Source organism: Astyanax mexicanus, chromosome 2 (genome assembly GCF_023375975.1).
Source record: "Astyanax mexicanus isolate ESR-SI-001 chromosome 2, AstMex3_surface, whole genome shotgun sequence".
In the NCBI taxonomy this organism is placed as follows: domain Eukaryota; kingdom Metazoa; phylum Chordata; class Actinopteri; order Characiformes; family Acestrorhamphidae; genus Astyanax; species Astyanax mexicanus.
In genome coordinates, this window is record NC_064409.1 from 44,990,729 (window position 1) to 45,011,482 (window position 20,754).

At 38.5% G+C, this 20,754-nt stretch overlaps 1 protein-coding gene across 5 annotated transcripts; it reads right to left on the minus strand.

The window, feature by feature from the left end:
• Positions 1-676: 676 nt before the first annotated feature.
• On the minus strand, positions 677-19,962 carry upf2 (UPF2 regulator of nonsense mediated mRNA decay). Of its 5 annotated transcripts, none has more exons than XM_007235061.4 (22): positions 19,804-19,962; positions 17,175-17,552; positions 15,873-16,652; positions 15,611-15,771; positions 14,717-14,908; positions 14,479-14,634; positions 13,695-13,798; positions 13,260-13,345; positions 13,004-13,112; positions 12,787-12,900; positions 12,579-12,695; positions 11,100-11,285; positions 10,704-10,907; positions 10,308-10,583; positions 9,150-9,333; positions 7,407-7,552; positions 6,186-6,287; positions 5,976-6,074; positions 5,293-5,463; positions 4,818-4,959; positions 3,774-3,894; positions 677-1,686 (listed from the first exon to the last, which is right to left on the minus strand). In XM_007235061.4, exons 2-22 carry the CDS (start codon positions 17,546-17,548, stop codon positions 1,677-1,679), a joined length of 3,834 nt encoding a protein of 1,277 aa, XP_007235123.3. In that variant the 5' UTR covers positions 17,549-17,552; positions 19,804-19,962; the 3' UTR covers positions 677-1,676. The 5 variants fall into 5 exon arrangements, with proteins under 5 accessions (XP_007235123.3, XP_022518494.2, XP_022518493.2 ...); XM_022662773.2 differs by lacking the exon at positions 677-1,686 and adding an exon at positions 2,520-2,937 and having other exon boundaries at positions 17,175-17,549; XM_022662772.2 differs by lacking the exon at positions 677-1,686 and adding an exon at positions 2,520-2,937.
• Positions 19,963-20,754: the final 792 nt, after the last annotated feature.

Sequence of the window (20,754 nt, forward strand, 5' to 3'; positions counted from 1 at the left end):
TATTTGGTAAAATCAAAGAAACTCATCATTTTTAAGTGGTCTCTTAATTTTTCCAGAGATGTGTACAAGTCTAATGTCATGAAAGTTTTGAGATTGTATACTTATTTCTACAGTTTATTTAAAAGATAAATAAATAAATATATAAATAATTTAATGAATAAACAATTAATTATTTGAAAACATCCTGGGTAGGATACTCTGGTGTATTCTCTGCTGGAAGAAGCTTAGAGGAAGATTTTAAGCAGCTTCTTTTGTATCCTCTGGTATTCGGACAGGCAGCAAAATGGCGTCACAAAAAGTGTTTCTGGGTCACGGAGGAGAAGAATAGGAGGATCAGTAGGACGCAACCATACAGTAAATCTTGACAGAAGCATTGTGTGCATACTTGCACATATTCAGGACTTGAATAACACACTGACTGACATTAATTAATAGTGTGTGCTTTACATTTTTCTTTTATGATCTATGTGTTGCTCTAAATGTTCTGGGATCTTTTTCACAAAGCAAGATTTCTTGATTTAAAGAATTCCTAAAGTAAGGAAGGCCCAGAATGAATCTCCAGTCCTGTACAAAGGGCTAAACTGATCTGGTTTTGCTCAATATTACATCATATAAACCAGAAAATAAGACACACACAGGAATAAATGAGACACATACATGAAAAAATAAGACAATATCCACAGCAATGAAATCACTTTACTGCAATATTCACGGACGTACAGCATGTGTTACTGGCCTCGGCCGTCTCTAAGCAAACATTCATATATTGAGATAATATAAGCTACGGAACAGAGAGAAAAATCACAAAGAAACTCATTAGTTAATCTGAAACCAGCCTCGTTTTACAGAGAAAGCACTTGTTCATTTGTCAGGATGCTGATATACAGCCTGAAGAGGAAAGGAAAAAAAAGATCTGGGAGAGTGCAAAAGGTCTACAACTCACGAGATGTGTCGAAGGCTTGCCCATGAAAAAAAAATAAAACAACGTTTCCCTCCATTTAAGTCCTCTGCTCCTGCTGAGAAAAGCAGTACATCCCACAGTACCCCACACTCTCCATCTTTCAAGCTGCCTTTGTGAAGACTCTTTTCGTTTAAAAACATTACATTGTTTTGCACAAACAGCACAACTTTCTGGCATGTCACGCTTGGTCGTTGTACCGCTTTCTCCCGGTCACTGTGTGACGTGGAGGCTGACTTGTGCTGTGGAACACTGCCAGAAGGAGAGTGCTCCTTTAGTTTGCTTCCACCATCATCATCAGTATGAAGAAGAAACAGCTAAACTCTCACACCACACGCTGAGCCCTTCACAAACATCCACACATACTTCGTCTGCTCTTTGGAGCCTGCCTGTCGGGTTCGTCCGTCCGTCTGTCTATCTGTCTGTCTCTTTGTCTGACTGTCTCACTGTCTGTCTGCATAAGTGTATGTGTGGGTCTGTCCGTGTCTGTGTGTGAGGCGTGCCGGAGGTAGAATTCCTCCAGTTAGCTCTGCAGCTGATGGTGCTCGTCTTCCCTCCTCTCCCGCTCTCCTCTCAGATTGCCATGGTGAGGTTAGAGTCTGTAGGTCTGTCTGTAGCAGGTGCGCACTCCCTGCCCGTGCAGGGAAGACCAAATGCACCATGCTCCTGCTGCTTTCTGTTTCTCTCTCTCCTTCACGTGATCAACTCGCTCGCTCACTCAGCGTCTCCTATAAAGCAGAAGAGTTAAGGGTTATGTGGGAGCACTATGTTCAAAAACAGATGGACACCTAGAAATACAGTGCAAAGGACCGGCGTGTCTGTGAACACATGCTAAAGAAGACCTTCTCAGTCTTTAAAGGCTAACTAAAGCCCCTGATATTAGCTGAATTTATCCTCACCCTGCAACTTCACAGTTACTGTAACAATTTACTGCAGACCGATCAGGCTAGCTAGCTACTAAATAAAAAAATAACAAAAATTGAAAGAGTTAACAGTAAATCTACTTCTCTGTCTATGTAGCTAGCTAGTTCGCTAGGTTTAGCTGATGCATTGGAGATATTGCCCCTCCCTTCCTTCCTAGGAGCAGCAGCTGGAATGGCAGCCATGTGCCTCTGATAATGGTGAAGAACAGATGGTTGGACATCACCAGAGGGGTGGAATTATTGATCGACTGATTTGCATATTGTGACGTGTCCGCGTACCAAAGTACACAGACACATCTTGATCTATAGCACAGGTGAACCTGTGAGGGCGCTACAATAAAAAAAGTTTTTTAAAGGTTAGGAAACCTTTTTTAAAAAAATTAGGCAGCACTACCACGTTTCATCACTTCAAAAGAACACATTTCAGCTATTAATAAAAAAAATGAACTTTAGTGCCTTTTGAAAGGTTTTATTATTTGTGCTGCTGCTTTGTTGAAATAAAACATCACTTTAACAGTTAAATTGAACCACCTTGTTACAAGCTGTGGTCTGTGATAAGCCCGAGGAACTCTGGAAAATGTGTGAGAATGATGGTGTGCACTCTAGTTAAGGTACACAGAGCCACAACTTCAACTTCAAACATGCAAACGTTTTTTTATTGCGGAAATAGTGTTGAACAGACAATTTTTGTCAGGAGAAAAATATATTGGAAAACAAAAAACAAACAAACATTCAACAAAATTATTCCACTTTTGACTAATCAAAAAATCTGAAACTTTTTTTTTGTAATTTACAATGTTGCAGATGCCTCCAATAAAGTGCTTTAAGAAAAGTAAAAATATCCTCCAGGCTCTGCTGAAAAATGCTCAGCACAACAAACAAAATAAGGTGCATAAGAGACAGTGGAATCACAAGTGGATGACTGATGCTGGATCAGGCTGGCTGCCCTGTTGTGCATCAGCATGGCTCCTTTCCTAGCTGTTCTGCCTTCTCTCTCTCTCACACAGTTTTAGTCAAACTCGTCTACGCCTCTGGCACGCCCTACTCTCCAAATTCCTGCCCACAGATACAGCAACCAGCAATTACTTACAGTGGTATGCAAAAGCTCAGGAACTCCTGGTCAGAATGTCTGTAACTGTGATTACTTACGTGAGAAAAAGATAAACAGATCTCAAAAAGGGTAAAGTTAAAAATGAGACAATATTTTAGCGCGTTATTTTTGGAGCTGGAGTAGTAGTACAGCAGTACAGCAGTACATTTTCTCCATCCTCAATACAGCATTTAGTGTCAGCTGCTTTTAAAAGAAAGCCTAATCAAGTCTGATGATTTTTTTAATATATATTTTTGTGTGTAGAGAAGCAAAAGTATGTTTGGTGATTTTTTTTAAAGAATTTTATCTGTGCTGTAAACAAAAAAAAAAAAAAAAAAAAAAAAAAAAAAAAAATTCCACTTTAGGATGAACACACATCAAGATCCACAATGGACTAAAGCAACAGATTTAAGCTGAGGGTTTTGCCAGCTACTGAATCTAAAAAAATCTGTGGATGGATTTCAAAACCACATGCATGCCAGTCCTGTAGAACTATACATCTTTTACAAGGCCAAATGGGAAAAAATACCCCAAGCTTAATCTAAAACAGGCTACTTAATCTTTACAAACTGCAACACTTGCCGAAGTGGGTGGTAATTAGAAACAAAGTAATAATCATTCTAGGCACCTAAACTTATCCCTATTTAAGATATTTGTCATCTTTAAGTTACAGTGTCTGAAGATCAGCTTAGCAATTTACAGTAACTGAGACTTTTAAAATGTATTTGTGCATAATGCTGTACAGGCTGGGTACTGTGATACAACATACAACATTTATACTTAGCCTTTTAGCTTGTCTTACCTCCCTCCAGTTTTGAATATCAGGTCTGCATTTGGAGCCCCTTTAGGGTGCTGATAGCGTGGCCGACGCTCTCGGTTTGTATTAGCAGGTGCAGGTCTCTGAGCCAGAGACTGCATCATCTCTGTAAAAAATAAAATAAAAAATAAATAAAATCACCAACAATGGCAGCATTAACACAGTGATTCATAGCCCTTTGAGGCTACTGTAATAATCTTCTACAGCTGTGATCACATACGCTACATTGCTTAGTGCTGAAAGTATAGCCTAAATGTGACTGTTCACGTGTGTGCATACGACCCACATCAACTTAATTTGTTGCTTGTTGCTCTGTCACTTGTCGCTGAATCGTAACTACAAATAGCGACCTCCCATGAGAAATAAATGGCAACATGTCGCTCTCTTGCCTGCTCATATGGATGCAGGTTTAGTCTAAACAAACCTCTGCCCTGCAACATTTGATTTGATTTTTTTGTTAATTTACAATAAATTAGGCATGCACTGAATATTTGGCAACCAAATTTATTCGGTTATAAGAAATAAATTCACACAGAACAATTACTAATTTATCTGAAGTCATATTGCAATATTTCCTCTAACTTTGGCAGACCCACACTCCTAAATTCATGCAGAAATAATATAAGATATACAATATCCTAATAATAGAATTCTGTATTAGTCCCACAAGATTAGAGTAGCAGTGCTGAGGTGAAATTTTGACTTGAATAGCACTCTAGCAAATCTATTTTTATTAGTATTATAAGTACATTTGTGCCTGAAATAAATGTAAATGTATACTTAGGATGAAAAAAACATGTAAGCTAATTAATTTCTGTAATGGTGAAAATGGCAAAAATTATGATAACTGGCAAAAAAATATCAGAGATTCAGACAAACATTCTTTTGTTTGATTTCGGTTTCAGGCAAAATTTCCAATTTCTGTGTATCTATTAATACTAATAGATAATTACCTACATTTGTGTGTGTAATTAAGAACCACATTTGGAATTGATTCAAAACAGAGGTGACACTTTCTGTCTCGCTTACCCTGGTAGTCCTCCTGTTCCTGTCGTTCATTGATGTCCAAAGTGAGTTTCTTCATACGCATGCGCTCCTCCTGTTCTGCCTGCTGCTGGTTGAAGTGATTTGCAGCCAAGTGAGAGGATAGTGGTACGTTCAGGATCTTGAACTACAGATAACAAGAGTTACAGATAACAGGTTACACAGGGACACAAGTAATTCAGATTTATTTCAGATTTTTAAACCAGTAAAACAACCAATCTAATGTAACATAAGAGAAGCAGAAGTCTGAACAGCACCAGAAATGCATTAGAGTAAAAGTACAGCATGGAGTACTGTAGGGGACTGTATATGTGAACAGCTTCTCAACAGTGTGCAGTTCTGTATGCAGCAGTTTACTCTCCCAAAGCCACTTCCTGAACACACCCAGCTGCTTCGGACTGCAAAACCACACATTCCACAGCCAGCACACACACATACATACACACACACACATACGGACCTGCTGTTTGTTGCCTTTCCTGGTCAGCATGACGAACTGCATGGTGTCATTGATGTCTGCATTTGTTTCTGCTGCACAGGCAGGTACAGGGCCTTTCTTCAGCTGGCTCTTCAGTTGCAGTGGAATAGCAACATCAAGCTGATGCACCTTCACTGCCTCCCCACTGCGCTGCTGCTCAAACCCACACAACAGACAATTCAATCAAAGGAATCAAAACAAACATCTATATCTAAGTATCTAAAACAGTAGAGCAATTAATTAGTAAAAACGTGCAAGCTTTTAAGTCTTCCAAATATGAATTTTAATAACCTGCAGTCCTTAAACGCTCTCAAAAGGTGGAGATTTAGTATGATTGTGTGGACACTTAAAATTCAGCATTATGAATGATTTTTAATAAACTACCTGCAAGTAGTTCTCAGTGTCTTGTTTTAAATGTCAGGTCCCTCAGAACTCTATCAATAAAGTGTGGAGCTACTTTCTGCTAGTTAATAGTGTAAAACAGCGTTTCTTTGGATGGTTAACCCTATACCCCTCACACTAACATTGTAAGCCTGTTGGGAGCATCAGCTTAAAGCATGTGAACGTGAGGTGGGCTATTCGACAAAAGTTTGTACTTGTCCATTTCACACTGGATTTCTCCTTTAATATACATCCTTATACATCTTAGTCAATGTACAATGTACCTGCAGGTTCTCCAGCATCATCTTATCCAGGGCCTGAATAAAGTCATCATCCTCTGCACAGGCCACATGTTTCAGACCTCCACCACGAATCATCACCTCCTGGAAACAGCACAAACCATTATATACAAATATCAAACTTGTACAAAAATTCTTTTCAAAAGTAATTTCCATCTTTCCAAACTCTACTCGTCAAATCTATGAATCACACACATTGTTCTCCTCATCCGTCTCGTTCTCTTTGTTGGAATCAGTCAGATAGTCTGTGTTCTCTTCCTCTTCTTCCCGCTCCTCCTCCTCATTCTCTGAGCCTTCCTGCATGCGCACACAAACATATCACAGTCAAAATCTTTTACACACGAACAGATAACACCTTACAAAAGCTTCTCAAGGAAGTTTACACTAACATTTCCTTTCAGCTGTTTTCAGGTGCTGGTGTCACTTTGCAAGCGTGTTTTATGTAGCATTTTTTTTTGTTCAAAGAGAGACAGAATATCAACATAACACCAGACACTGTAAGCAATCCTGATTCCATACACAAGGGCCTGAGGCAAAAGTGCACATTTAAAACCGCAATCCTTTTGTCAAAGCAAATATAAGCCAATAGACATAAAAAGAAGCTGCTACAAAGAGGCAATGCATTGTTCTGAGGCAGATGCCACAACAGCATTCATCACTTCACTCCCACCAGGGTGTGTGAAGCAATATTGTCAAATCTCTGATCTTACACTGATTAAACTGATGACTACAGTTCTATATTTGTTTATTTATTATTACTTTTATTTTTTATTTCATTTTAATGTTTTGTATTTTCATTCCTGTTCTTAGTTCTATTACTCATTTAATCACTTATCATTTTTAATATTTTACTTTACTTCTACTATTATCTATTTACTTATTTTATATTTTATACATTTTTTAATTTTATGTCAACTTTTCTTTTTGTTTTTTTATGGTATTTTAGAATTTTCTGTTTTACATATATATTTTATTAAATGTTGATTTAAAATGCGTACTTTTATTTATTTATATATATTTTTTTACTATTTTATTTCTTATTATTTCTTAATTATCATTAAATGATAGTAAAAAGATTCCATGTTCTAAAGTACGCATATCGTTTGATTTTGCATTTTCCCCGTATTTGTCCCAAATTTGTGAGCGAGTGTTTTTGTGGCTGCTCACAATACAACCAACGCTAATCCAGCAGTATTATCTGTATTTTCATATTAACTTTAATAGAACATGTACATTCTTTGTGCGACATAATGCACAACTAACACCCTGTACTGTTACAGTTTGGTACAAACACACGTATAATTACACCTCTATATATTACATAGCAATAATAAGAATGATAATAAGCTCAGTCGTGCTTGAAAGCCTTGCATCATTCTATGTCTCAATGGAGCACTTATTCCGTTCTAGACTCACCTCCTCCTCCGGTTCATTCATTTCACTCTCGTTCCCAGACTGCTCCTCTGTCTCAGCTCCACCTTCATCATCGTCATCCTCGTCTTCCTCATCTAAAACCTCTCCTTCCCCCATGGCGCTGGAACTACGGCCATCCTTCTCCAAGCCTGGACACACACACACACACACCCACCCCAGCACAAACAATGTTTTCCATATTCACTGTGAGAACAATAGCGGTCATGTCTAAGGACTTTTGAAATGGATCTTAGGACCATAGACGTCCGGTTTCACTTTGACAGACTTATCTTGCTCATACATACTTCCCCTTGTATTCATCAGCTACGAACACAGAGACTACTTGTAATTACCAATGACTAATCGTCCATCAAACTAGATAAAAGCTTTTTGGCATATTCCAATGTTTTTGCCTCTGTAATCTACAGAGCATTCTGCAGAAAAGGCTACACCCACACACATACACCTGCTTAACTAGGATTACATTACAAACTATGAGTGGAATGTGCACCAGACACATTGATCTAATCCATGCAAAGTCTGTAGAACAAAGATGAATAGCACTCGTTTGTGACATGGAACAAAAAAAAGCTAAATAATACACATTTAAACTTTCAAATCTATTAGTGAGGACATCTATTATAAAGTAAATGTTTTCCTCCAGCAAGTGTTACAAGCAGATGTTTTTGTTTTTTAGCTTTTAATCGTTACTGTTCTTAGCCATGCTAAGATATGCTCTTTGTCAATGGGCATTATTGCCTCAAAAATTTTTGCACTAGGGTAACATCAATTTTGGCAGTACCTGAGCTCAAAATAATTACAAATATTTATGGTCTACCAATACTTTTGAGTGAATGACTAAGCAGCAAAATAAAAACAAAAAGTGACTGATAAATGTTGTCAATGTAAGTGTAAAATGTCAAGTTAAAAAAAAAAAAAAAGAATTATTTACCCATTATTTAGTCATTTAGAATTTTCACAATAACCAACAACTAAAGTGTTATTGAATTATATATTGTTAAATATTCTAATGCTGCAAGAAAATATTTTAACACACACAAAAGCACCATATGACACGGCACACACAAGTCACTCTGTTGCCACTGCAATCAGGATACTATTAAATGTGCTGAAAGAACCCAGCATTTGCTCTCCTTCAGGTATGAAGGTGTTCAGGGAGGATGAATGAAAGGAGGAAAGGAATAATGAACAAGTCTCAAAAGAGACAACTTATATACCATATACCGTATTTGCACTACTGTTATTTACTATTTTTACTGTCATTCCATCTCAATCACCATCAATATTGCACTATTGTCTTACGTATGTTTATTGTGTCTTGCTGTATTGAACATATAGTGTCTCCCACTCTTTTATATTATAATTATATATCTATTTTTACTTATTTACTTATATTTATATATCTATTCCTCCCCCACACCACTGCACCTTGTTTTTGTCTCATGTATGTCTATTTGTGTCCCTGCTGTATTGTACACATAGTGTCTCCCATTCTCCTTTATTATATCTATTATCTGTACTTGCTGTAAAATTTGGGAAGGAGAGTAACGTAATTTCAATTCTCTGTATGTCCTGTACATATGCAGTATTGACAATAAAACTACTTGACTTGACTTGACTCCTACACACACATACTGACACACACACAGACTGGAATGCTGCTTAGCAGGGACGACAGAAACTGGGATAACAAGCACAACACACACAGGCAAAAAGTTGAATTACCCAGTTTGACAAGGAACTCTCTCTCTAGGTCTGTGACCTGTCTGCAGGCCTCCTCCAGAGAACAGCACAGGTGCATTTTGGGCCTCAAAAGCTCCAGCATGTCACTGATCATGTAGTCGATATCAATGGGGAAGGGGTGATCTTTGGTCCACACTTCCAAACTCTTCTTCCACCAGATGTACCTCTACATTCACACACACAAAACAGCTTTGTTACTGGCTTGATCTACACAGGCTAGTTCACAGAATAATAGTACATTTAAATCACATGTTACTATTGTAAGGTCATATTTGGCCTCCCAAGTTTTTTCCCTGAGCTCTAACTCTGCAAAGGTTAATATTACGCTACACACCATCAGTGACCCCACAACTGAAATTATTCAGCATTTTAAATCATATAATTTCCATTTCAGTTTAGAAATAAAAGGTTAGATGCAGCATGTATTATGATGGGGCAGTCATTAATTAGATTAGATGAACTGTATTGTTGTCTAAACTTAAATACCAAAGAAACAAACTGGTAAGACACAGCATGTATTGTAGTGTGCTAAAATATTACTACCATAGATGAACACTCAAGTTTTAGAAGGAAGCTTAGCCAAATTTCAGGACTGCAAAGTTATCTGAATTTAGGTTATCTGAGTTGTTCAGATTTTTTTCAGGTCTTTTAATTCTTTTAATTAGCTTTTAATTCCACACTTTTTAAAGCAACTAAACCAAAAAGTTTGAAGTGACTGTTTAAATTTAAAGCAGATAAGAGCGGATTAATCCGATTCCAGGGTATGTTCAGTCAGAGAGAGGAAGATAGAGAGAAAGAGAGAGAGAGAGAGAGAAAGAAAGAGTCAGAAACTTCACTTCAACTAGACCCTTTGTTTGTACTATGAGTGAATGAGCTTCTGAGCTCCGAGTTTTCTTTTCTTGAAGTCTCCATTGCTCCACCAGCCGCTCGTGTTCAGTAAAACGTGACGAGTGATGTGGCCAGAAGAACTCCCGCGAAAAGTGACCCGACACTCGAGTTTTTAGATTTAATAAATTAGGCTTAGCAGGGATGGTTTTTCCAGCACATTGGTGCCATTAAACGCAATATTCTGTCCCTTCTCCACTCCACTTAGAAACAAAATTATATGAACGGCCGCTTTAAGGACAAAAAAACACCAACCTGGAAGTAAATGAGGAAGCAGTCCAGCTTTCTTTTGCTGGAGCCACGATCAAAGTACTGCCCGCAAGTGTCCAGCAAGGTGCACACCAAGCGGATACGGAACAGGTGCTCAGGTGGGTCCAGTGGACTGGGCGAGCCATCTGTGTTCACACCGAATGAGATAAAGGAGAAAAGTGTGCGGAAGATCACAGCTGACTCCACCATGCGGTAGTTGTACAGCTCTCCCAAGAACTTGGCACTGCTGATACGCCGCTGGTTGAACTTTGGCTGGTTCACCTGAGAAGAGGCAGCAAGCAAAAGAAGCCTTTTTGTTTTCATACGGAAACAGATGACATTGATGGCATAAAATTATATAATTTTCTGTAGTACTGCAATTAGTAAACGCAACTACACTACCTCCATGCCAAGGCGGATGTCTTCTAGTACTCCGTCCACCACATGTATGCCCACATCCTCCTGGTAAGCAACTAGACCAGCCAGCAGGTTAGCCACACAGTGGATGCTGTTGTACTTCACATTCCAGATGTTCACCATGCAGCAAATCAGATAACTCTTCATGTCTGGATCCTGCCACGGCAACTTCCGCATCTGCCTCAACACCTAAACACACACACACAAAATATATATATATATATATATATATATATATATATATATATATATATATATATATATATATATATATATATATATATAAATTCCTGATATAATCTTACTTTATATGTTCCAAAAATGCCAAGGGATTGATAAAAAATTATAGGAACAAGAGCGAACAAACAGACAAGCACAAACCTTCTCGGTGGTAACTTTAGACAGATCCTTGTAGAGCAGCTTGCGGATATACTCTTGTAGCGGAGGCCTCTTCTTACGTACAGCTTTCTCCACGGGGGGTGGGTTGCAGTAGTAGTAAGCATTCTCCACCATAGTCACATACCGAGCATCCAGATGTTGAGCCTGTTTTTTACGCATCATTTGTTCCTATAATACACGAACAGTGTGTAATTGTAGACAACATGCCTTGTGTACAATCCAAGAAGTGGTAAAAAGTTGTATTGGGCTCATGAAACTGCAGTAATTAAAAGCTCAGGTTAAACCTGGTGTCTGATCATGTGTTTGGAAGCTAATCTGTGCTGGGAATTAATTTAACAGGTTTTTAGGAAAATACCAAAGGGGGGAGGGGGTAATGAGAAGGTACAGACAAACATTAACAGGGTTAAAATAACAAATAAACTCTTGCACTCATTGCACTCACAGACACAGTAACAGGCTTTGGTACTGTGTTATGGTGTATTATGCTCAGGGATACAGACAGAGAATTCTGATCATATGCTGGATTTACTTTCTTTCATATTTGAGCACACACTTATAGTTTACAGGTACGAAGAGAATGAAGTAATACAACTGGAAAACATCGGGATGAGAAGCCAACAGCTCAAATAACACACAACCTCTGCTATTGGGACAGAAACTAAATCAAAAAAGGAAACTTATCACAGTGTTTACGATCATTTAAATTGCTGCTTCATCTGTTTTGTAGTAAGCAAATGATCAAGACCTCTTCCACAGTCACTTTGTAGAGTTTATTGCTTTTGAAGGTACCCTGCACCCTGCATTTTAATGCTTCTAGAACCCCGATTGCCAACATCCATGCCAGATGAAGGATGTGCAAAAAATGGGAGCAGATACTGAAATGGATGTATTAATCTTACAGTAAGCTTAGATTTTCCAATATTTTCAGTAAAGTTTCCCCTGGCTGGGTTCAGCATTAGCTGCTAACCGCAGTGCTAGCGGGATGTAAATGCTTCACAACTGCGCTAGATTGAGGAATGTGTTAGTCAGTGTTCAGGTAACCCAGGGTGTAATCAGCAAGCAGTTTGTCCCATGTAGCTTGTTTTAACATGGCAAACACACCGACTACAGTCCAATATACTGGAACAGCAAAAGAGCTAGCATTGTGGTAGTGGCTAATGCTAATGCTAATGCTGCTGCACGCAGCCTTAGTTCTGATTTTTTTTTTTTTTTACTGAAAACTAACCCTCATAATGTGGTACTTTAGTGAAGTGGCTTTACTCCTCCTTAATACCGGGCTGGTAGAATTTATACATAAGGCGCGCTGAATTATAAAGGGCACGCTGCGCCTTATAGTCTGAATAATATGGAACATAAAGGCAGTTTAAATGAGCCTAATCTACTAGACAGCACAGGGACACCTGTGGAACTAATTGCAAACCAAAAATACATTAATTTTGCATGCTTATTTATAAGCCTCACCAGTAGAACGCTGGTACGCAGGTGGGATTCAGGTGATCTGAAGAGGAAACGTCCACATGTCTCCAGCAGAGTGCAGGCCATTTCAATATGGTGATGAGAGAAATCAGACAACAGCATCTAGAGACAAAGCACATACACTATTAGATACACAAGAAAAATATCAGTAAAATAAAAGTAGTGAATTGTACCCTGGTTAATGTTTTCTCACCTTCAGACAATGCAGAGTGTCTGTTTTGGAAAACATTTTGAATTTGGACAACTCTCCAATAAATCTCACAGTTTTATTTTTGGTCTCAATGTTGATTTGGTCCTTCTTTCTCACCTACAAGAGAAATGGATAAATCATGACATGAAGCTGGGTTAGCAGAGTAAGTGGGTATAGATGTGTAAAAACTGTCATACGAGGCCAAGAGGAAGATACTAACATGGAATCTAAAGTCTCCTTTGAGCATGGAGCAGAGATCCTCCGCAACATCAGACATGCAAGGGTGCAGAGTAGCCACCAGCCTTGAGTAGAATGGCAACAGATCCAGTCTAACAGCAGAAAAAGAAAACACAAATTAGCAGAGATCAAAGTCTCCAAGAAAAAGATCCAAAGAGAGAGCTATGTTAGATAAAGCAACAGCTCTATCTAGTGTCAATTCATTATCACTGCATGTACAAAGATCAAAATGAACACACCTTTGCCTGGGAACAGTGAAAAGGGCACGAACAAGCTTCCTGCGGTTGGACTTTGTGTTCATATTCATACAGAAGTCCATCGCAGCCTTGAAGTAAAACATACACACAAAGATATTTAAACTACTTTAAAAGCACATAAAAAAATAATTTTACATTATATCTGAATATCATATTATTCTTTCCTATCAGCATTTTACAAGACAATAAACACACACAGAAAAGCCAGCTACTGGACATCTAAATTTAGGCCTACATATTTCAGTTCTGTCTCGTGCAACAGGCCTAGTATTGTTTATAAAGTGTACACCCACACACTCTCATTCAACACGCTATTTATAGAACGCCTGATATCATGAAACCAGGCGGAGCAAAATAAATAGAATGACAAGTGAAGAGTTGGGTGCTCTGGTATGCAAGACATAAATGTAGGTTTACCTTATCAATAAGATCTCTGTTGACACAGTTGGGAAGCTGCTGGATGAAGGCATCAACGATGAGCTTAAGATGAGATCCAGTGCTGGCATCTTCATCCTCTTGTTCTACACACACATACGCAAACAAGCACACAGTGACAATAAATTAACAAACAGTCTCTCTAGAGGTGCATTAACATTAAATTGCTGTTCTTTACAATGTAGTACTTAATTTAACTCTATAACTTTATATTATATTTATTATATATTAATTATTTCACTGACAGGTCACTTTTTAACATCACCTCCTGGTTAAATCTGTTTAACCACCACAGAGCCGCTGTTATTTGGAGGTGGTAGAATATTAGTGTATGTTTTGTTGCAAATAGTGAATCACACAGCATTTCTACTGGAGTGTTTAAATAACGCATACACATCTACTGTTCATTTTACTAACACTTCTACCTAAATGGTCCACCATAGATGTAAAGTTAGAGAAAGATGTTCATCTGTTGCTGCACAGTTTCCAGTTTATGATGATGTTTACTGCCATCATCATGTCAGTATCACTGCCTCACTGAGTGTGATAAATATTAATAACTAAATAATATAATAATATGTTCTGTGGTGGCCTTTTGAGGTTGTGACCATTAATGAAGAGGGTGAACGGAGGCAGAGGAACTGATGGACTGCAGTTTGTAATTACTGTTTTACAATGTAATACTATATGGAGGTATTGAAATTGACAATATGGAGAAATTAATGTATTGATTTATGTACACTTAAGTAAATCATGTTATAACCACCTTGCTCATCTAGTAGTTTCTTGGCCAGTTCTTCACTCTCTGCCTCATCAGCACCTTCCAGTTCCAGAGGGTCATCAGTGATGTCCAGAGCCTCAAGCTCCAGCTCTAGCTCCTCTGTGCAACTTGCTTCTTTCCCATCACGTCCCTCCTTAGTTTCTGAAGAGGAAGCAAAGACTCCACTTTAGCTCAACTTAATTATCAGACCTCAGGTCTTAAAGTGACAGCAACCATTTACTACCTTTGTTTTCTTCCCTATCTTTGCTCTGACAGGCCTTTTCATTGTCCTTGAACAGAATGGCAGGAACAAATGCCTTCAGGTCTACCAGGTTTTCATAAAAGTTTCGTGCATCCTCATCCTCCCAGATTCCTCCTTCAAGCTCATAGTCTCCTGGCTTCCCCGGGGTGAAGATGTCAATGCCTGGACCATGCTCTGCAACACAGACATCACACAAACACATTGTTCATACAACATAAATAGTAATTCACACACCTCTGTAGGGATCTATGTTACTAATTAACTCCTGACACTCATAAAACCACATTTAACCACTATTCTGGGTTTATAACCATTATAAAACTGAAAGTTATTACATAACAAACTTTTGCAAATTCTATTACATTAAATACTGTGTCACAAGGTGTTATTGCAATAAACAAAAACGCTTAATGTTTGTCTGAAAACAAAGGGCTGGTTTGCTGGTTCACTAAGTCTTGGACTATATCTTGGTGTAAACAACAAATTGAACTGAAACCACTGAAAATGTTTTGTTGTTTAAAACTTTAAACATTCATTTGAACAATATTGTGAGATTGAGGTAACATAACTAAAATGGAAGAAATGTAAAGCTAAAATATGGTCATTAGAAATGCTTTTTTTTAGGCTAGCTGTTAATTTACCAGTACTTATGAGGTGCACCTCATTAAATGCATTAGATGATAAGGACATTATTAGATAATATTTGTGAGTATTATTTATAAACATCAGACATTTCATTTGGTTCATACACTTGTTCAAATGAACTGGCAATTCGTGATTGAATATGCTTAACCTCCAGAGTATTTTGACTTTTTTGAAGGGTCTATATCAAAACCAATTTGTGTTGTAAAAACCCTGTTGTGCATGAGTTTGTACCTTCTTGGACAGTCTTATCCTGAGGCAGCTCAGGCATGTTCTCATCCAGCAAATCAGCCAGAGACTGGGTGTTGGCCAGCAGTTTCTGATAGCATGTGGCAAACTCCTCATACTGTTTATGCCTGTCCTCACTCAGCTCTCCTTTAGAGTGCAGAATACGCCTGAAAGATAAGGAAATAGAGCATAAGAGGTTTTTAGAAGAAGCTCCAGTACACCTACACTAAAGAGATACACTGGGCTGATGGTTATGACATTTGCTCACCTGTTTTGCCTTTCAGTGTTCTGAAGCTCTCTATGATCTTTCTTCAGGTGTTTGGTAAGAGAGGTAAAATACTCTCTCAGCAAATTCTGGAAGGGCTGCTGCTTCTCTATATTGATGATCTCACTCGGAGGGAATGTCAGGTTAAACTTCTCAGCTGCACTCTTCACCCGACGAGGCACCAGGCCAGCAATGTCATCTCCACAATGCTTGCAAAAGCTTATTACCACCGAAACGTGAGTGTGAGTCTCACGGTCAGCACTGATAATGTTCTTCAGTTGCTCATAGATGAGAGAGAGCCCTTCCTTATCAGTGAAGAGACCCACTATAGTCAGCTCAGCAATGAAGCGTAGGTCAGTGCGCAACTTGCTCACGTTTGGAGCCTTCTCCTCTTTGCGCGCCTCAAAGTGCCTCTTCCACGCAGCCAGAAGGAGAGGGGCAAATTCAGCGTAGCGCTGGTGGAACAGCGAACACAGGTGTACAGCACAACCCACATCAGAAATCTTAAGCTTGGCCTCCACCAGTGAGCTGACGGCTTCTCCAATGTATTTGCTGAGATTGAGCGAAGCGAAGTCGTGCGAGAGGGAATCACGCTGCTGTTCTGTGAGTGTGCGGAGCTTCTTGACAAACGCAGTGTTTTTCTTGAGACTGGAGTCCAGGCGACTGAAGAAGGCCTCCTCGGGACGGCTTTCCTGCACATGCTGGTTCTTACCTCGCAGCTCCTTCCTGGTTTGGTGTCTTTCCCATGCCTCCTGGTGCAGCTGCTGCGCTTCCTCTTTCTCCCTACAACACAAACACATTAGCTGAAAACTGCAGCAATAGAGCTACATTTACATGTACACCAACAGTTAGATAATAGTTAGTCCATTTTAAACTTCTGAGACTGATATAAATATAAAAATACCATAACAAAATAACATTTGTGCAGTAATTGTGATACAGTGCATGTGATAATAGCTTTCAAACATCAACTCATAACAGAGGATGAAAGGGTTCACATAAAATGCTTAACAATTTGTCAGAAATATTAAATACTCAAATATTTTAAAGGAAAAGGGGCAATAATGTTTATAAACAATGGGGAAAATGTTACATAGGAGGTATTTACCTTTATATAGTCAGTCTATGCTGCTGTAAATCTAATTGGAACTATAAACATACTATAGTTTCATAGATCTTTTTTAAACCTCTTCTAAAATTTTTGTCCAGTTTGTTAGATTACCTGTGAACATACTGGGCTGTACACTGGCACTATACAGAAATGCTAAAACTAGTCAAAGTCGAAACCTCTGTCAGAAATCTTACTTCAACTGAGCAGCCTCCTCCTCCTTCTGTCGTTTGGCCTCCTCCTCAAGCAGCTTCTTTTCCTGTTCCTCCTGTTGCCTCTTCTCTTCTTCCTCCTTCCTTTTCTGCTCTTCCTCAGCCCTTAGTTTTTCTTCTTCTTTCTTCTTACGCTCCTTCTCTTCTTTCTTCCTCTTCTCCTCCTCCACTCGACGCTTCTTGTCATCCGCAGACTTGTTGCCATCCTTCTTGCCACTCATTTTGCTCTCATCTTTGCCTTTGTCTCGGGAAGACGTGGGTCGCCTATCCCCATCTCTATCTCGCTCTTTCTCCTTGCTGGTGTAGGAGACTGTTTCCTTGTCATCCATGTTCACTGACTTTTTGCGTTCAGCAGGCATCCTGCTAAAACATCAGACATTTCTTTTTATTTTGGGATGTTCTATAAACACAGCATGAGCAAGCAAATAGAAACATCAACATTTTCTGTTATTGCCAAAGAGTGATTCTACAGGGTTTTCCTACTGTAATATAGCCATTTGTCTCAGCAAAGGCTCAACAGGTAATGAGTTAATTATGGATCACCTGTGTTGGAATTAGAGGAATCTCTACCAGGGCAATGGTAGCTAATAAAGGACCAGAGCTGGGTCTCATTCTTAAGTTTGTATGTAAAGTCTCTACTAAGTCCATAACACTACTTAGCTTTAAACTATCCTTTCACTAAATGTGGTTACACCACAAGTCTATATGTTGTGTCTTAACTAGTAACAACCAACTGATGTGCAGTAACCACTTTTACATTAAGAAATTAAATGTATGACATGGCAATCAACAGGTTGCCATGGAAACTTGGCATATAATGGTTTTCATTGGTTTAGTTACAACTTTCCTCTCAGTGTCTGTGAGGGGTCACAATATTTATAGAGGCCAAGTACTATTTCAACAGTCACACCCTGTTCAAACACTTAAATATAGAAGTATTTTTATACAAAAATATTAAATCTGCAATCAAATGTTTAAGATTCAAAACAGAAAATAATTTACTTGATTGATTATGGGGATATCATCAGTGCCTAAAGAACATTAACCCAACTGTACATTTAATTACAGAGAGTGTAATTAATCATGTTAAACTGGATGATGTGCAGCAAAATCACTGTACTATACATAAAACAGTATTTTAAACAGCAGATTAGCATATCTGCCACATGATAAATACTATCATGAAAACATCTATTAGTGTGTGATCACAAACTTTGCAGTTATGTGGAAATTATTTTAGTTTTTCTTTTATTTTTGTGTTTCTGTGGAGTTTGCTGTTGAAATCTCTCATTTGTTTGTGCTTCATTATTTGTGTTTCTATATAAATATAATCTGTAATTAATTTTTTAATAAGATTTTATATTTTTGTGTAAAACTTTTGGCAGAAAATCAACCTCATAAAAATATCCTTACCAATTTTACATTTATTTTTAACTGTACATGGACAAAATACTGTCAAACACAAACAGCATGTGAGAAAATCCAGCAACCTAGTTTGTGTGGAGCAACCTGTTTTGATTCAGTAATGCGGAAATCTGAATGTAGTAAACACTTAACCTGGTTTGTTACGTTAAAAGTCACAGCATAAAAAAATAACATTTTACACACACAATAACCTGAAATCTAAAGCGAACTAAATAAAGGCGTTTATGTTGCTATATTTAGCAGAACGACTGTGTGACAGGTGTACTATTTAACGCGTAAATCTAACAACTTTTAAAAAGTTAGTTTAGTTAGCCAGCGTTCGTTAGACAAGAGAAAGCCAGCTAGCTAACAAGCTACATTATTTAGCTAGCGTTAACTTCAGCTAGCCACTGTAGTTAGTAATACAAACGTAGGTAATAGTTTAGTTCATACCTTTTATAAATAAGTTAACACATTAGAACAACATTAGTTTATGTTGAAGAAGCAAACACACCATAGTGCACACCAGGAGAATGTAACGTGAGTGAGCTGCAGTTGTAGCAGTGACAGCTGTTCTGTTCAAAACATGAACCGAAGTTATGATTAACTATAAAATTAGCCAACCTGGCTAGCTAGCTAGCTATACTGTCTACGTTTACCGCGTTCGTTCTTTATTTCCGCCCGAATACTAGCTAGTTAACTAGCTAATTCCCACATACCCAACTGAATTATGGCCTAAATAAACTTACAAGTTATTGTAAAATTGCGTATAATAGAAGTATCTTACGGCATTTGCCCGTTAGCAAGTGAGCTAACTCCGTTTGCCATAGAAATCTAAACAGCTAACGATAATAGCGAGTTAGCTAGCTAGCTGTTAGCTGTCGAGAGTTGTTAGCTAACGCTAGCTAACTAGCTTCACACTTTACGCGCCCCTCACTCCGCACATTAACCCCCGCTATATATCGCTAACAATCCAACAGCGCGGAATAAACGCAGAGCTCCTGCTGTCTATCTGAAGCTGTCTTTAGATAGCTGTCTGTCCGCCTCTCGGTGAATCAGTAAGTGGTTAGCAGAGTGTCAGTAATAACAGTGTTAGCTCAGCTCAGCTCGACTGAATTTCAGGCCGCTCTGTAAACATTACCGAGCTGCTCGATACCCCGCACTACCCACACAAACCCTCCCCAAACCGCCACCAGCCCCGTTATCTTACCTTCAAAACAACATAAACAACATAGGGCAGTTTTAGCTGGGTGGGCTACTTTTTCCTCTGCCTGCTTTGGTAGGAAGGACCCCAAATCTAGCTCTGTATTTCGTGCGCCTGAACAAAATAAGCAGCGCTGCAGTCTGGTCCAGAGGAAGAGCAGAACATGTCGATCATGGCGCGTTAGAGAGGTTAGCTATCATAACAGCTCATAAACTGATGTGGGTGTAGACCTAGCTGGTGCACGAATTAACTCTAGTGAACCTTTCCCATTTTCCTCCTGAAATTACACACTATTGGGGTTTTCTACTCCTGCATTAAAGCTACATAAGGTAGATGCAGTTTCATAAACTGCCGCGTTTCCAAATTTAATTATCACAAACTGAGGATTTCATGCCCTCCCACGCTTTCATTTTGTTCAGTTCAGCGCATTGTGACTGTGGGTCTATAAATATACTTTCACAATTCAGCATCTCTAGCTAACTAGGTTAGTTGTTTTCCCCAACTTAATCCTACTGCAGAACAAAGTATATGTACACCTCTGAAAGTGTGAAAGTAATTTAAGCCAGAATCGCTTAATCAAAAACTCTGATCATTCAAGTCGTATTGTCATGAGCACACTGGACAGTTTTTTTTTTTATCTCACTCACATGATATCACCTTTCTATTTGTACAGGTGTGGGTGTTTTTCAAGCTGTTTCCTAAGTACAGCTCTGAAAATTATGAGTTTTCCTTTTATTTTACTAAATTAAAATTAATCTGAATCACAGCCATCAAACCAAGCTGAACTAAATCCACCATATATTGATTTCTGATCTCCTAAAACGTTATAAATATGAACTTGTTTTCTTTGCATTATTTGAGGTCTGAAAGATTTCCGTCTCTTTTGTTATTTCAGCCATTTCTCATTTTCTTCAAATAAATGCTCAATATTTTAATTTGGAATTTTGGGGGAAGTTA

Excerpts from the sequence above, each read along its gene's own strand:
- upf2 (XM_022662773.2), bottom strand. The coding sequence starts at position 17,548 with ATGCCTGCTGAACGCAAAAAGTCAGTGAACATGGATGACAAGGAAACA. Across the intron at positions 10,584-10,703 it reads ACATCCGCCTTGGCATGGAG|GTGAACCAGCCAAAGTTCAA; the intron begins GTAGTGTAGTTG and ends GCCTCTTCTCAG. Across the intron at positions 2,938-3,773 it reads ATATTCAAAACTGGAGGGAG|GAATTTGGAGAGTAGGGCGT; the intron begins GTAAGACAAGCT and ends ATCTGTGGGCAG.